The following is an 18,969-nucleotide window of genomic DNA, read 5'->3' as shown; positions in this document are numbered from 1 at the left end:
GCAACCTTTAGTCATTGTTGTGTTTGCATGTGTAATTAGTTCTTATGTACCATTATTAGTTTTTTTTTTTTTTCTAGAGGCTTTTGGACATTTTTGGATAGTATGATACATTATTTTTGTAATGCTATAACTTTTGATTCCTTTGTCGTATCAACACAAATTTTTTCTCAGATACAGTTGACATGATTGGGAACAAAACAAAGGCAGTTTTTTGGAGCCACCTTATTTACACCCAGAGATATATAATGTCAAATAAGAAAAATAAGGGACAAAAAAAGAAAAGAAAAAATTATTTTCACAACATTAGCAGTTTCTTAGGCTGAGAGTCTCAGAATGTATCATAATCTATTTCATTAAAAATGACTTTAAAATGATACCAAACACATGACCCTCCTTGTTATTTATTTATTTATTTATTTATTTTTTGGTTGAGTTATAAGCCTTTAATTTTGGGTATGCCACTGAAACAGGAAATCTTTAAAAACACCTTCAGAGCTTAAAGGGTTAAAGTTCAGCTTCTAAGCTTCGAAATGACACCCATTTTGTGTTGGTCAAGTGAGTAGTTATTTATTAATTAGATTTTTATGTTGCAATAACTTTTAAATACTTTTAAATCAACAAATTACATTGCTTTTGTTTATTTATGAAATGTATATTTATTTAAAAAATGAAGGCATTCTCTCTCAATACATAAGCATTTTGTCCGTGTACTCACAGAATGACGCAGAAACACCAATGTAAAACTATAAATGCAAACCACTGCGTAGAGACTACAGTGTAGGTTCGACTCAGAAGCATAAATTGGTCTTAGTTGAAGAACACTGACTAAAAGAAACTGCCTAGTTGGGGACTTATGAGTGAAATAGTGTCTAACCCCACATCCACACTGATCCATTATGTTTGAAACTAACATCTTTTTTTATCCCCTTTTCTCCCCAATTTGGAATGCCCAATTCCCACTACTTAGTAGGTCCTCGTGGTGGTGCGGTTACTCGCCTCAATCGGGGTGGTGGAGGACAAGCCTCAGTTGCCTCCGCTTCCGAGACCCGTCAATCTGCGCATCTTATCACGTGACTCGTTGTGCATGACACCGCAGAGACTCACAGCATGTGGAGGCTCATGCTACTCTCCACGATCCACGCACAACTTACCACACGCCCCATTGAGAGCGAGAACCACTAGTCACGACCACGAGGAGGTTACCCCATGTGACTCTACCCTCCCTAGGAACCGGGCCAATTTGGTTGCTTAGGAGACCTGGCTGGAGTCACACAGCACACCCTGGATTCGAACTTGTGACTCCAGGGGTGGTAGTCAGCGTCAATACTCGCTGAGCTACACAGGCCCCCAAAACTACCGTTTTCAGTTTCCTAACATCATCATTTTCCAAAGTATGAGATTAAGGAGAGCGTTTTCAAAGGTCTCCATCTTCGGTGGAGAAAAACGCCTTTCTAGTGTGAATTAGAGGCATAAACATAGCAAAAATCAATGTGTTTTCAAACAAAAATGTATTAGTGTGGACATGGCTTTAGACTGTGATCTGTTCTGTGGCATATGGTTCTGACTCAGATCAGATGCAGAGAAAACAGAGTGACATTAGTGTAAAATCCACATTTGGTTGAAGCCATTTTTTTCCCAATGTTGCAGTTACTGCACTTTGACTTTGTAAGGCAGTTAGACTCTAAACTTTAAAGCAGACAGTATTAAAAATGATTCAATTGGGGCCTGGGCAGCTCAGCGAGTATTGACACTGACTGCCACCCCTGGAGTGGTGAGTTCGAATCCAGGGTGTGCTGAGTGACTCCAGCCAGGTCTCCTAAGCAACCAAATTGACCCAGTTGCTAGGGAGGGTAGAGTCACATGGGGTAACCTCCTCGTGGTCGTGATTAGTGGTTCTCGCTCTCAATGGGGTGTGTGGTAAGTTGTGCGTGGATCGTGGAGAGTAGCATGAGCCTCCACATGCTGTGAGTCTCCGCGGTGTCATGCACAATGAGTCACGTGATAAGATGCGTGGATTGACGGTCTCAGAAGCGGAGGAAACTGAGACTTGTCCTCCACCACCCGGATTGAGGCGAGTAACCGCACCACCATGAGGACTTACTAAGTAGTGGGAATTGGGCATTCCAAATTGGGGAGAAAAAAATAATTAATTAATTAATTTAATTGATTAAATTAACACGTGCGTGAGTTGTGTACCTGCAAGTGTTGTTTGTAGCGTCTTCAGGACAGTGATGGTAACAGTGACATAATAACATTCTCTCTGGAATCACAGCTGCTGTGCTTCTGCTGCTCTCTTTAGTGCCGCCCATCGTCGCCTTCCCAGGATTCCTCAGTAACATGGTGTCCAACACATTAGCTGCAGAGAGACACATTTATGTTGAAATACTAAAAATAACTTGCCATGGTTTAAACGAGTCTTAATGAGTCCAGTAAATAAACACACAGGCGTTTAGCCTTCAGCATGTCAAAGAAATATGGCCTCATTCCTGGGACAAAATCCACAAAAATGCACAAAACTCACAGTCCCAATTTCCACGATCCAATCAATTCCTGATGGATAAAATCAAGCCATTTTTTTTTCTCGTTGAATATTACGTTTAGTCACACATTGCAGCTCATGAGTGTCGAGTGTGTCTCAGTGAACGGCCACTGTAACTCATGCGGTGAGATTTGTAGAGTCTGTAAACACTCCAGGTATTTTAATGGAGTGCAGCGACTGTCTGGAGTTTGACTGCAGTTGCATCAACAGTAAAGGAGATTTTTTAAACACATCAGTACTGATCCACCCCTGACGTGCACTTTAAGGGGCTTCCACTACTTGCGCTTCCTTCAAACGTTGGAACAACTTTGAAGCGCTAGTCGCAAAAGGACGCAATGTCTGTGTTTGAAATGACAGGTGCAACTAAACACTGTTGTGATTTTTACATCTGTTCTAACCTTGTTAATGATGTCTTTTAGAGTACAAAGCAACAAGAAAGATTTTTAAACTGTTGAACTTTCTAAAGAGACATTAAAGGGATCATTGTTGCTTTTTATTCATAAATATTTTCCTTATTGTTTACTGAGCATTCAGAGACCGCAGTTCTTTTAACACATTTTAATGCACCAAAAACATCCTACGACCTTAATGTAAACGAGTCCTCTTATTACATTCTACCATTAATTTATCAAAGCAGTTGCAAGAACTTTATTCTCTTCTATGTCCAAGTACATGTTGTCAATATTTACTATGCACACCTCCTGCTGTCTTGCCAAACAAACCCATAAATCACCCCTCTGCGGTGCTTTCTACAATGCAACAAAAGTGCCGCATATGGTGAGTCATGTAGAAGCTACTTCACAATGATAAATTCTCTCTCATTATTATTATTATTATTATTATTATTATTATTATTTTCTCCCCAATTTGGAATGCCCAATTCCCAATGCACTCTAAGTCCTTGTGGTGGCGTAGTGCCTCAATCCGGGTGGCGGAGGACGAATCTCAGTTGCCTCCACGTCTGAAACCGTCAATCCACGCATCTTATCACGTGGCTTGTTGAGCGCATTACCACAGAGACCTAGTGCATGTGGAGTCTTCACAGTATTCTCTGCGGCATCCACGCACAACTCACCATGTGTCCTACCGAGAGCGAGAACCACATTATAGCAATCACGAGGAGGTTACTCCATGTGACTTTACCCTCCCTAGCAACCGGGCCAATTGGTTGCTTAGGAGACCTGGCTGGAGTCACTCAGCACGCCCTGGATTCAAACTCGTGACTCCAGGGGTGGTAGTCAGTGTCAATACTCGCTGAGATACCCAGGCCCCCCAATTCTCTCTCATTATTAATACATTAAAATAATTTGGACAAGTTTACTATTTAAGCCCCATCTTATCGCAACCCATAACCACATTTTATTTCATTGCCTAAACATTATCATTATCAATAAACGTAAATATGAGCATGATTGCACATCCGCCACCTGGATTGAGTCACTACGCCACTACGAGGACCTAGAGCGTATTCGGCATTCCAAATTGGGGAGAAAAGGGGAGAAAAAAAAAGGAACAATTTTACAATTCATTTACATTTATTCATTTGGCAGACGTGACTTACAAAAGAGGAATAATACATCATAAGCGATTCATCTTAAGGAGACAGTGGTACGAAAAGTGCTGCATTACAAAGTTTCACTAGCATCAGAATAGTCGTATCCATGACAGATTACAGTGCAAAAAGAATATATATATTTTTTATTTTTTTATATGAGTTCATGGTTAAGTGCTCATGGAAAAGATGTGTTTTTAGCCGTTTTTTGAAGACAGAAAGTGAGTCATCTTCACGGATGGAGTTGGGACGATGAAACAAAGTCCGGGAAAGTGTTTTGGTGCCTCTTTGTGTTGGTACAACAAGGCGACGTTCCTTAGCCGACCGCAGGCTTCTATTGGGCGTGTAGCTCTGCAGAAATGATTTTAGGAATGCTGGAGCAGACCCAGTGACTGTTCTGTATGCCAGCATCAGAGCCTTGAATTTGATTCGTGCACCAGCCGGCAGCCAGTGGAGAGAGACAAGTAGTGGTGTTACATGTGCTCTCTTTGGTTCATTAAGGACCAGACGTGCTGCTGTATTCTGGATCATTTGCGGGGGTCTAATTGTGCATGCAGGGAGGCCTGTAATGAGAGCGTTACAGTAGTCCAGTCTAGTTATGACAAGTGACTGAACAAGAAGTGGTGTGGCATGTTCAGAGAGGAAGGGTCTTATCTTCCTGATATTGTAGAGTGTAAATATACATGATCTTGCGGTCTTTGAGATGTGGTCTGTGAAACTGAGTTGGTTGTTGATGGTTACCCCTGGATTTCTGACCAATTTGGAAGGTGTTACTGTAGTTGAACCCAGATGCACGGTGATGTTGTGCTCAACAGCAGGGTTGGCTGGAAAGACGAGGAGTTCAGTCTTGGCTGGGTTGAGTTGCAGGTGGTGTTCCTTCATCCAGGCCGAGATGTCTTAAATGACATTGACATGTAGCCAAATATTGATCATTATCAGTAGTAGTTGCAGTGTAAATGGTGTTGACAAATAAGGTTGTTTGAGGTGATAAAAACAAGAAATCTTTAGAAATGGTTACACTACATGACTTTGATTTGGTGGACAAAAGTTTTTCAAATATAAATACTAAAAACACAATTCTTAATTAGTGAATAAAGAAATATTACTTATTAAATATGACTATTTATGCCAACACTCCTTTTTAAAAAAAATAATTTTTAGCTTTTAATGAGACTTGTCTCTGGACGGTTACACCACATGACATAATTTGCTTTAAGACACATAAAAAATATAAAAATGATCAAAATGGCAAAAAAATAAGTGTCATGTTATTGACCCAAATGCAAATACAGTCCTGCAAAACATGAAACCAAAACTAAGTTTAATGCCATGAGAGTTTAAATGTGTTTTGAGTGTGAAGATCAGTGTGTTTGTGCTAATGTTGTGATTCATGTTGAGTGAGTTGAGTTCAATGTGTGTGTGTGTGTGTGTGTGTGATTGAGAACAGCTCGTACTGTCTGTGATATCACAGCTGCTGGCAGATAAAGCCACAGACGCTCACAGCCTTGACAAGATTATCAAAAAAATTCCCATGAGTCTCTGAGACAGACCCCTGACGCCAGGACGGTCGTGACACTCTGTAGGTTTCTATGTGTGGATTCAGCAGGTTTTCAACCATAAAATACAGAAATACACACAAATATAAATCCATATATCAACATCTGTGATGAGAGACAGACAGAGACAGACAGCACCTTTCTATTCATTCTTTCAATCTTTCTTTCTTTAGTACTTTTGTTTTCGATGAATTAAGCAAAAATTGAAGTGTTTGTTTGTAATGTAACACCATGCCAGATTTTCATGGCAAAAACCTGGTTACATATAATAAAAGGTATAGGTATTAAAAACCTACATAAGGTTCTTAAAATCTGTTTTATGTAAAAACTCTAAAACTGTTTCAGAAATTTATTAAAAATCATTTTGAAAGTTTTAGCTGAAAAAAACAATTTCTTCAAGGAATTTAAAACCCAAAATTTAAGTGCTATAGTTAAATCAACAATGTGTCCATGCAATTAAACTATTTCATTCTCTATATTCCAGCTTATTTAAAATGTCATTTACACTTAACCTTGCTCTATCATAATGTCTTTACCACCTAATTAACAATAATAAACACAAAGATAAAGACATCCGATTCATTTCTGACCTTGAAAGTCAAGAGTCAAAACTATGAACTTTGAGAAGAACTGATAAACAATCATCTGTGATAAATGTTTTATTATTTAAGAAGACAGAGAGGCAAATGTATTCTTGTGTCATCAGATGGCACCGCAAATGGCCGCTTCGGTGTGGAGCTCTCTAGCGTTTTTGTTACTTTGTTTGTTTGTCATGTTTTTTTGTCACTCTTTCCTGATCAGACATCTTACTTGGAGGCGCAGCGGTGCTCTACAAGCGATCCAAAAGACGCATGTGAGGGAAGCGAGCCGGCGTGCTTGTGAAGCTTCGTCAACGCGGCTTTAGGACTCCGCTGCATAGTATTCATCTGCCGAATGTCCGCTCCCTCGCCAACAAAACGGACAAACTGCTTCTGCTCACTCAAATAAATAAGGACTTTTCTAACTCCGCTGCTCTGTGTTTCACGGAAACCTGGCTGAGTTAAGCCATCCCGGACAGCGCGTTACATCTGCCAGGCTTTCAGCTGTTCAGAACGGATCGCATCGCGGTGTTATCGGGGAAAACGAGAGGTGGAACATGCTTTTACATCAACGAAAGTCGGTGTACAGATGTAACAGCGTTGAAGAAGATGTGCTGTCCTAATTTAGAGGTGCTCTTCCTCAACTGTAAGCCTTTCTACTCACCGCTTGAGTTTTCCTCGTTTATTCTGGTGTGTTTATATCCCTCCACAAGCATGTGTGAATGCTGCATTGCAACAGCTGGCTAATCACATCACAGACACCGAGCAACAACACCCGGACTCTCTTATCATTATTCTGGGAGATTTTAATAAAGCTAACCTCACCCGTGAACTGCCAAAATACAAACAACATATCACAGGCCCCACCAGAGAAATAAAAATATTGGACCACTGCTATGCCACTGTAAGGGATGCATATCGCTCTGTCCCACATGCAGCTTTATGACTCTCTGATCACTGTCCGGTTCATCTTCTCCCGACCTACAAGCAGAAACTAAAAGCAGCTAAGCCTGTAGTAATGACTATAAAGAGATGGGCCAATGAAGCAGAGCTGGAACTACAAGCCTGCTATGACTGCACTGATTGGAGTGTTTTTGAGGCTGCAGCCACAGTCCTGGACAAGCTCACAGATATTGTGACATCATATATCAGTTTCTGTGAGGATATGCACATCCCTACAAGGACAGTTTTATCATTCAATAATGACAAACCATGGTTTACATGAAAACTCAGACAGCTTTGTCATGCCAAAGAGGATGCTTACAGAAGTGGGGATAAAAGATTGTACAACCAGGCCAGGAACACATTTACTAAGGAAATCAGAGTGGCTAAAAGAAGCTACTCTGAAAAGCTGAAAAACAGTTTTCAATCAACGACCCTGCATCTGTGTGGAAAGGCCTAAAAAGCATCACCAAATACAAGACACCTCCCCCTCGCTCTGTGGAGTGTCAACTAATGGCCGATGAACTGAATGTGTTTTACTGCAGGTTTGAAAAGCCCAGTCTCACACCCCTCCCTGCTCTGATCTTCACTTCACACACACACACACCAACACCTCTTGGAACCCCCTCCTCCCCCCTCCTGCTACCTCAATCTGCACTTATGGTCAGTGAGGAGGATGTGTGCTGGCACTTTCAGAAACAGAAAACTAGGAAAGCTTCAGGCCCAGACGGTGTTTCACCTGCCTGTCTGTAAGTGCACTGACCAACTGGCCCCCATCTTCACACAGACCTTCAATAGATCACTGGAGCAGTGTGAAGTTCCCTGCTGCTTCAAATGCTCCACCATCATTCCGGTCCCCAAAAAACCCCAAATCACAGGACTTAATGATTACAGACCTGTCGCTCTCACGTCTGTGGTCATGAAGTCGTTTGAAAGACTGGTTTTGGCCTACCTGAAGGACAACACTGGACCCCTGCTGGACCCGCTTCAGTTTGCTTACTGAGCAAACAGGTCTGTGGATGATGCTGTCAATATGGGACTGCATTATATCCTGCAAAACCTCGACAGACCTGGGACGTATGCGAGGATCCTATTTGTGGACTTCAGTTCAGCCTTCAATACCAACTTGCTTGTTCTTCTCTCAACCAAACTGACCCAGCTCTCCATGCCCACCCCAATCTGTCGATGGATCACCAACTTTCTGACAGACAGACAGCAGCTAGTGAGATTGGGGAAACTCACATCCGGGACCCTCACTATTGGCACTGGTGCTCCTCACGGATGCATTCTCTTTCCACTGCTCTTCTCCCTGTACACGAATGACTGCACTGCAAAAGACCCCACTGTCAAGCTCCTGAAGTATGCAGATGACACCACAGTCATCGCCCCATCTGTGACAGTGACGAGTCAGCATACAGATGGGAGGTTAATCAGCTGGCTGTCTGGTGCGGTCACAACAACCTTGAGCTGAACACGCTCAAAACAGTGGAGATGATAGTGGACTTCAGGAGAAATCCCCACGCACCCCATACCTCATGTACATTTGTAAATTCACATATTTTATTCAATAAGTGTACATACCCATACCTTGCACATACATCACCACTTGCCATTCTGTTATATGTCCTATTATTTGTAAGTCTATTTATACTCTTACCTAGATTTATATTCTGTGTCTCGCTGTAATGTTCTGTGTGCGCTTGTTTCTCCTATCACCAAAAAAAATAATCCTTGTGTATGTGAGAGCACTTCGCAATAAAGCTCATTCTGATTCTGATTCTTTAAGTTATCCTTCTTAAAGGAATAGTACTCCCAAAAATGACTCAACATTCACTTTTATTGTATGGAAAAAAGATGCAATGAAAGTGAATGTGCATAATGCATAAAACAAAAAAAGTCATGTTCCATAGAAGAAAGCAAGTCATTCAGGTTTGAAACAGCATGAGGGTGAGTAAATTATGATTTGAAATGTCATGAACGGTCACTTTAAAAGTTTATCACATGCAAACAAAACAAAAACATTTCAGAAGACATTCACAGGGATGTCTAGATGGTCAATTCATTCTTCAAAACTCCTGAAATTCACATTTGCTGCTATTAAGGTCAGGGTTAAGGCTGCTCCAGGGCAACAAATAAGCACAGTGCATTTGAATCTCACAAAACTTTTCACACAACAAGGGTTACCATCTAGACACTGAAACACTGCCTTTCTGCAGATGTGAATGATAAACTCCCAAAACAGATTCAGAAGATTTATGATTATTTCATTCTAAAGAGGGAGAGACACAGGCTGGTGTGAGTTGTCCAGGTGTAAGAAGTAAATCTCGGCAGTACACACACACATATACACACATTTACAGTGACCTCTGACCCCACTGAGTTCATACAGGAGTCGAGATGACTCATCCATCCTCCCATCCTCTTAACCCCTCGCTCATTACAAAGTGTTCATCAGCACACTAGAGCTCAAGTTCACGGCTAGATGCAACAGTGGACTTAAACTGAAAAAAAAAAAAAGATGATTTTCTTCTTTCTACTGCAGTCTCTCACTTGAATTAATGTTAATTAACTCAGAATGCTGCTGCATTATCTAGTACACCATTTTAAAATAAGTTATTTCTAATTCTTAATAAGCTACACATTTATACTGAAATAATGTGTACTTGGAGGTTTGTGTTTCTTTACATATAAAAGAGTTCAGTCAGTTCCACTCAGTGAGGTACAGATATTCTGAATAAAAAACAGCACTGGGATCGGATGGGGATTGACCGATACCGACAGTTCTGGTATTGGAATCGGATAGGGAGAGAAAAAGTGGTATCAGTGCATCCCTATATATATACATACACACACACACACACACACACACTGATGAGCCAAAACATTATGAACGCCTGGCAAATATGTTGTTGTTCCTCCACGTGCCACCAAAACAGCGCCAACCAGCCGAGGCATGGGCTTTACAAGACCTCTGAAGGTGTCCTGTGGTATCGGGCACCAAGACGTTAGCAGCAGATCCTTCAAGTCCTATAAGTTATGGGATGTTCTAGACTTGTTGGCCTAACATTTCCCATAGATGATGATCAATCGGATTGAGATCTGGGGAATTTGAAGGCCAAGGCAACACCTTGATCTCTTCATCAAGTTCCTCAAACCACTCCCGAACAATGTGTGCAGTGTGGCAGGGCGCATTATCCTGCTGAAAGAGGCCACTGCCATCAGGAAACACCATTGCCATGAAGGGGTGTACATGGTCTGCAACAATGTTTAGGTAGGTGGCACGTGTCATATTGACGTCTACATGAATGGCCGGACCCAAGGTTTCCCATAGTGCATCCTAGTGCCATCAATTCCCCAGGTAAACGGTACACACGTACACGGCCATCCATGTGATGTAAAAGAAAACATCCAAGGTCCAGTTCTGATGCGCACATGCCCATTGTAGGCACTTTTGATGGTGGACAGGGGTCATCATGGGCACTCTGACCGGTCTGCAGCTACGCAGCCCCATATGCAGTCGTGAAATATTCCTCCCGTAACCATCATTAAATGATGGATAAAATCAACTCCCTGCCTACTTTTTTCTCATCGAACATTCACTAAAAAATATATCATATTACAAAAGTAAAATGGGTTGTGAATGTTGTATAATGTTGACTTTATAAATCTGAGAAGTTTGTAATTTATCATCATTAGATTTTTTCCAGTCACTCCACTTTCAGAAGGTTCAATTGTGCAGAAAGTTGTCTTAACTTGTTTTTCTTCATCTAAAATAATGATTAATCTCATTATTTTAACGACATGCAAACAAACAGTCCATTTTTTAAACTTTGATGTGTGACGTCATAGCAACATCCATCGGCAGAATCTTGCAGCGTCTCGCCAACGTTCTGCTTCGAATCTCAGTATGATAATCAACGGGTAATTTTTTCATTTCCCAGTGAAAACAAACGTTTTATCACAGAGAGCAGCTGTAGCCGTGGGGGAGACCTGACCGCGGTCACCATAACTCATTTACCTGAGAAACACCTGCACAATCAGATTGAGTCCATCTGATAAAGACAACGGTTCAATGTGGAGCAGCTCGACAGCTGTGCGGGTCGGACATCCAGCAGGTGTTTGAGGGGTCGCGTGTGAACAGTTCTAATCCGGGAGGTCAAATCATGTATTAAGATTGCATCACTTCCTGAACAATGTTCAATACACAAAACAAAATGTTCCATATTAATACAGCCATACAAACTCCACAAACACTGAGAAAAATTAACTCATTACTTGGTTTCTATTTAACTGTGTAGTTATTTAATACAATGTAGTAGAGGTTTATTAAAATGTCAAATCAACCAAAATTCAAAACCTTCCCCAGCTGAACTTTCTGATTTTATAAAAACCATAAATGAATGACAAAAGCCAAAATATTAAATGTCATGATCAATATTTATGGAATAATCCATTATTTTGCAGATGGGGGTCAAAATGACAATTTTCGCCTATAATTTTGGAGCAAAACTACAGGTCAAAAAAATAACCTTATAAAGGTGTCAGCATCATGATTTTATTTTTACACAGAGATTGGTAGATCCATTACAAAAATCAGTCGACTTCAGCACCTCTTGTTGCATTATATACCAATGGTGCGAGTTCAAAAATGGGAAAAAGGCCATTTTTGTGTTATTTTTCCAAAGTTGGAGTGCCTATAACTTCAGAAGTATTAAAGATATCTTAAAATTGAGGATGCCAAAATTAAAATTCATTCTGAACTAGAATCTAAAAGGATTTTAAGGTCCTATATGGTTAAATGTCAGAGATATGGGGCTCTCAATGTGGCTCCGTGCATAAATAGTTAAATTTGACCCATTTTCAATGGTGGAAAACCAAATATGGGTCGAGTGGTACGAAGCTAGTTTTTCTCATCCTACAAAACAAAGGTCTGAAGTGCAAATAATGTTGAAACTAGAAATGTACCTTTATTCACATAAAAGCAAAGTCAAAATTTCAATTTTCTAGACTGTTAAAAACACTGTTATAAAGAATTTTTAAGAACGTCTATTAAGACAGTTTGTCCTGAACCAGAATCTAAAAGGATTTTAAGATATCTTTAATTCTTCTGGAGTTATAGGCTCTCAAACTTAGGAAAAACCACACAAAAAAGTGCTTTTTCCCATTTTTGGACTCACACCATTGGCATATAATGCAACAAGAGGTGCTGAAGTCGACTGATTTTAGTAATGGATCTACCAATCTCTGTGTAAAAATAAAATAATTATGCTGACACCTTTCTAAGGTTATTATTTTGACCTGTAGTTTTGCTCCAAAATCATAGGTGAAAATGGTCATTTTGACCCCTCTCTACAAAATATTGGATTGCTCAGTAAATATTGATCATAACATTTCATAGTTTGGCTTTCATCATCACTTATCATTATCTTTCACCAGTAAAATATCAAATAAAATCTGCGACCTCTGGTTGAGTTGACACAGAATGACCCAATTGTGATGCTTGACCAAACAAACGGCAATAATAAGTGATATTACGGTTGACCGGTCGATTGTGCACATATGTAAAGCCACACAGCAGAACTGTTTTTAACTTCATTCTGTCCTGATAGAAAGACACACACTGATTCCATCTCAGACTGATGGTGTGCTCATGACACGAGTTTAGTGAGTGAAACCTGATCGAAGGCTTGTGACAGATTGGGCCAGGAAGAATTGTCATTCTGGTCTTGTGCTTGTGAACAAAAGCATGTGATGAGGGTTAGAAGCTTTAGATGTTGGCAGCAGATCTCTAAAACCTGTCTGATATTCCACACCATGTTTAGACAGAGAGAGAGAGAGAGAGAGAGAGAGAGAGAGACTACAGACTGTCTCTCACTCTCTCTCTCTCTCTCTCTCACACACACACACACAGAATAAAGTGTTGTGATTCATGAAACACCAGTGTCTCCTGTCCGACATTTGACAGTGTGTAAGTGTCACTATTCATTGCAGTGATGTGATCTTGCGTAACGATTATTATTCAAATGCTTCGGCCACGGTAACCTACCGAACACTCACACCTCCCTCAGATATTTCCCTACATATATTTAAATGTCACATTCACACAATATATCCTGTGCAGCAGTGATATTCATCCAGTTTTGTGACCCATCACAGTAACAAAATTATGCATTTTACAAAAAGTCACAAAATTATCCTTTGGAATTATCTAATTAAACTAGTATTAATATTATAATATTTTTATTCTAGCTGATTACACTACTTTACAATCTAGGCTCCAACTACTTTAAATATTGCATAATATGTAAAAAATAAATATACTGTACAACTCTATAGATGTAAAAACTGACTAAATGAAAATTTGTATAAAAAAAATAAAAATTATTATATTATAAATAAACATTATATATATATATATATATATACAGTTGTGCTCAAAAGTTTGCATACCCTGGCAGAAACTGTGAAATTTTGGCATTGATTTTGAAAATATGACTGATCATGCAAAAAAACTGTCTTTTATTTAAGGATAGTGATCATATGAAGCCATTTATCATCACATAGTTGTTTGGCTCCTTTTTAAATCATAATGATAACAGAAATCACCCAAATGGCCCTGATCAAAAGTTTACATACCCTTGAATGTCTGGCCTTGTTACAGACACACAAGGTGACACACACAGGTTTAAATGGCAATTAAAGGTTAATTTCCCACACCTGTGGCTTTTAAAATTGCAATTAGTGTCTGTGTATAAATAGTCAATGAGTTTGTTAGCTCTCACGTGGATGCACTGAGCAGGCTAGATACTGAGCCATGGGGAGCAGAAAAGAACTGTCAAAAGACCTGCGTAACAAGGTAATGGAACTTTATAAAGATGGAAAAGGATATAAAAAGATATCCAAAGCCTTGAAAATGCCAGTCAGTACTGTTCAATCACTTATTAAGAAGTGGAAAATTCAGGGATCTCTTGATACCAAGCCAAGGTCAGGTAGACCAATAAAGATTTCAGCCACAACTGCCAGAAGAATTGTTCAGGATACAAAGAAAAACCCACAGGTAACCTCAGGAGAAATACAGGCTGCTCTGGAAAAAGACGGTGTGGTTGTTTCAAGGAGCACAATACGACGATACTTGAGCAAAAATGAGCTGCATGGTCGAGTTGCCAGAAAGAAGCCTTTACTGCGCCAATGCCACAAAAACGCCCGGTTACAATATGCCCGACAACACCTTGACATGCCTCACAGCTTCTGGCACACTGTAATTTGGAGTGACGAGACCAAAATAGAGCTTTATAGTCACAACCATAAGCGCTATGTTTGGAGAGGGGTCAACAAGTATTGTGCTCCTTGAAACAACCACGCCGTCTTTTTCCAGAGCAGCCTGTATTTCTCCTGAGGTTACCTGTGGGTTTTTCTTTGTATCCTGAACAATTCTTCTGGCAGTTGTGGCTGAAATCTTTCTTGGTCTACCTGACCTTGGCTTGGTATCAAGAGATCCCTGAATTTTCCACTTCTTAATAAGTGATTGAACAGTACTGACTGGCATTTTCAAGGCTTTGGATATCTTTTTATATCCTTTTCCATCTTTATAAAGTTCCATTACCTTGTTACGCAGGTCTTTTGACAGTTCTTTTCTGCTCCCCATGGCTCAGTATCTAGCCTGCTCAGTGCATCCATGTGAGAGCTAACAAACTCATTGACTATTTATACACAGACACTAATTGCAATTTAAAAAGCCACAGGTGTGGGAAATTAACCTTTAATTGCCATTTAAACCTGTGTGTGTCACCTTGTGTGTCTGTAACAAGGCCAAACATTCAAGGGTATGTAAACTTTTGATCAGGGCCATTTGGGTGATTTCTGTTATCATTATGATTTAAAAAGGAGCCAAACAACTATGTGATAATAAATGGCTTCATATGATCACTATCCTTAAATAAAAGACAGTTTTTTGCATGATCAGTCATATTTTCAAAATCAATGCCAAAATTTCTGCCAAGGTATGCAAAATTTTGAGCACAACTGTATATATATATATATATATATTATTGTTAATTATTTATTTATTGCTGTTTCTGTGCTGATTTTGAGGGAAAATCTTCAGAATTCTGTGAAAGGGATTTAAACAGAGTAAATTGTGTTATGTGGTACTAAGAGTACTGAAAGCATCATCAAATAAGCCAATATATTTAATATACAAACATACAAGTGGTGGAGGTGTGTAAAACTTATATGAATGACAATTGTCACAAATCTGCGGATATCGGCGAGTTCTGTGTGCCGTCTGGGCTCAATGATAAGATGCATTTTATTATTTGCATCTAGCATTGTTTATTTCCCTGCTTCATGTGACACTATCAGAACAGATTGTTGTAAAAATGGCTTATAATGAAGTTTAACCCTCACTGATATTCTCACAGGGTCACAATAGTGCACTAAACGATCCTTCATCTGTCCAAAATGGAGAAACACAGCTCAGTCCAGTGGTGGACAGATAACTGAAGAACAGAGTCTCTTTGAGGAGCGAGACTCCTCCTCAACTGCAATCTGTTTGAGTATCCCAAAATATCAACACTAGCTCAACCAATGGAGTGAGTTTGGGGCGGGGCCACCTGTTTGATCGACTAATGACCAAGGGAGTGTTTGAAACATTTGCAATTCTCTTTGGTGCAGAAAAAATTGTATTGTACAAAAAGTAAAAAAATAAAAGTCCTTAAAATCAAACAATGAAATATATTATTTTTGGTAAAAAAAAAAAATGTAAAAAAATAATAATAAAATAAATTAAATTAAAATAAATTACTATTAATGAGCTAATTACACCACTTTAAAATCTAGGCTCAAACAACTTAAAATATTGCATAATATGTCAAAATAAATATATTGTACAACTCTATATATATATATTGTATGTATATATATTGTGTATATATATATATATATATATATATATATATATATATATATATTTTTTTTTTTTTTTTTTTTTTTTAAAGATAATATTAATATAATATTCATTTTATCTAAGATAATATTAAAAGATAAAGAACAACAAAGAGATTAAGAATTAAGAATACACAGTTGAACAAAAGCACAACATTTTCCATTTCAAAAGATTAATTGTAATCTGCTTGAGAATCCCCATATATGAACATCAGCTCAACCAATGGCGTGAGTTTTGGGCGGGACTATCTACATGGCCAACCAGTGTAAGACGGCTAAGTGTTCTCAACTTACTTGAAAACCGTTACTTTTGCAATTCTGTTTTATTCTAGAAATTAAACACTTCACTTTTAAACTTCAAAAAATGGCTCGTTCAGAAATCTTCACTGTTATACAATCACAACAATAGGCTCATTAGCATATGACCACCCACATTTATATCAACACCTCTTTGGTTTTCAGCAGCTTGACCTGTCCTCAAAATAACAATGTGAATGACGCTGTGCAGGTTAGCCAATCATAACAGGTCTTTTACATATACTGTAGAAGTCTTAAAGATACAGTAGCAAAAACAATCTTTTTGATTGTAAGGATCAGAGAAAGGGAGGAAAATAGTAATGACAAACTAAACCAGGCAAAAAGCCTTGACTAACATAAGTGGACTTCAGGGAAAAAAAAAAAATTAAGCGATAAACAAAGTGTAGGATGTGACTCCTGTAAATTAAACACGTTAAAACCTATGAGTCATTTTTGGCAGGAGCTGTGTAACCTTGAAAACACCTGCACTGGAATCAGAGAAGACAGACACACTCGATCTGTTTTAAACCTAGTGAACTCCCTTACTGTCTACAGCCTACAAAGGCAGCTACCTTCTAAGGCCATACCAACATTTATCCGTTTAAGTTGGAAACCTCCCTTGTTTTCGAAAGTCTCAGTTTTCGGTGGAGGACAATATCGTTAACATAGTGAAATCAAAGCATTTTCAAAAGAAAACGTATTAGTGTTCTCCCCAATCTGGAATGCCCAATTCCCAATGCGCTCTAAGTCCTCGTGGTGGCGTAGTGACTCGCCTCAATCCGGGTGGTGGAGGACGAATCTCGGTTGCCTCCGTGTCTGAGACCGTCAATCCGCGCATCTTATCACGTGGCTTGTTGAGCGCGTTACCGTGGAGACGTAGCGCGTGTGGAGGCTTCACGCTATTCTCCGCGGCATCCACGCAACTCCCCACGCGTCCCACCGAGAGCGAGAAACACATTATAGCGACCACGAGGAGGTTACCCCATGTGACTCTACCCTCCCTAGCAACCGGGTCAATTTGGTTGCTTAGGAGACCTGACTGGAGTCACTCAGCACGCCCTGGGTTCGAACTCACGACTCCAGGGGTGATAGTCAGCGTTAATACTCGCTGAGCTACCTAGGCCCCCCAAGAGTTCAAAATTAAAGGAATAGTTCACCCAAAAATTAAAATGTGCTGATAATTTACTCACTCTCAGGCCATCCAAGATGTATCGGAGTTTCTTTCTTCATCAAAACAGAATTTAAGATTTTTAGGATTTCATTTCAGGCCTGGGGACTCTTATTTTGAAAAAGATATCGGCAACTATCAACATCGATATTTGCAGATAACCGATAGTTCCAAAAAGCAACTATCGGCACTGATTAATCTGTAAAACCGATATATCGGTCTATCTCTAGCTATAGCATCGTTAACCAGCAATTACAGTGATTACAGTGGTTTCATATCGCCGTTTAGTGCTTACGATCGCATAAGCATGAAAACGCTGATGTGAAAAACTGATGGTTTATTTATAATTAATTATGCACATTTATTGTGTTGTATTAACTTTATAATCATTTTTGTTTGTAATACCTACCAAAATAACTTAAATCCCCCCAAAATAAGCATAATAATAATTCATAATGTGAATTTGTAATGTTCTATTGTTTAGAACTGCAAAAACTGAGGTGCAAAAAAATGTTTTAGAAGTGCAAAATATTTTTTTCTCCACATAAACCGTCATGTTATACAGTATATTTGTGGCTCTCTTAAAATATTGGCCTGTCATGTGTTCAACAGATTCAATCCATATTAAATTGAAATTATTTATTATTAGAACAGTGAAAAAGCTTTTGTACCGCTTTTTACATTTTTGAAGCATAATTCCAAAGTAAAACAATGATCTGATGACAAAATAAAGTGGCAAAATATCGGAATCGGCATATAGTCTTTTGTGCAAATCGGTATTGTATCGGCCAAAATTTTCATATCTGTCCATTTCTAATTATCTGAAAAATATTTAGCCAACTTTGTAATATGTTGATAGTAGAGGTAGACCCATATATATCGGTTTTACCGATTAATCGGTGCTGATAGTTGCTTTGTGGAACTATCGTTTATCGGCAAAAATCTCTACCAATAGTTGCCGATAGGTTTTTTTTTACGATTCCTCAACAATTACATTAGTGTGTGTGTATATATATATATATATATATATATATATATATATATATATATATATACACACACACTGCATATATAAAACTCTTAATTTGGTGAATATATAGGCTATAAAAAGCTTCATTTGGTAATTACTAATTATTAATTGTAACGGAGCCAAGTCCTCTGTGCATTTCGGGCTTGTTTATAGATAAAAGTCCAGCGTTATGCACCAGATCTTACTTTTTATTTTTATTATTGGGACTTTGGTTGTATACTAAACTGCTTTTGGGATTTTGGTCATTTTGGACTCTTGTAGCCTCGATGTCTGTGTCTGTCATAATAAGGAAAGACTAAGAAATGTTTGATCATTCTATAAATCGATTTTTTTGTAAAAACTATCGGCCGATTAATCGGTTATC

At 38.9% G+C, this 18,969-nt stretch overlaps 1 protein-coding gene across 1 annotated transcript in view; it reads right to left on the bottom strand.

Annotated features, from left to right (window-relative positions):
• Nucleotides 1-18,969, bottom strand: part of LOC127433820 (bone morphogenetic protein receptor type-1B-like) — a 110,885-nt gene that overhangs the window by 10,340 nt on the left and 81,576 nt on the right. The window contains exon 4 of the mRNA XM_051686066.1: nt 2,197-2,356. Coding sequence (XP_051542026.1) covers nt 2,197-2,356 — 160 coding nt within the window. The remainder of the gene's footprint in view (nt 1-2,196; nt 2,357-18,969) is intronic.

The sequence above is a fragment of the Myxocyprinus asiaticus genome, chromosome 43 (assembly GCF_019703515.2).
Source record: "Myxocyprinus asiaticus isolate MX2 ecotype Aquarium Trade chromosome 43, UBuf_Myxa_2, whole genome shotgun sequence".
Taxonomy (NCBI): Eukaryota; Metazoa; Chordata; class Actinopteri; order Cypriniformes; family Catostomidae; genus Myxocyprinus; species Myxocyprinus asiaticus.
This window is presented reverse-complemented; position numbering and strand designations above follow the sequence as displayed.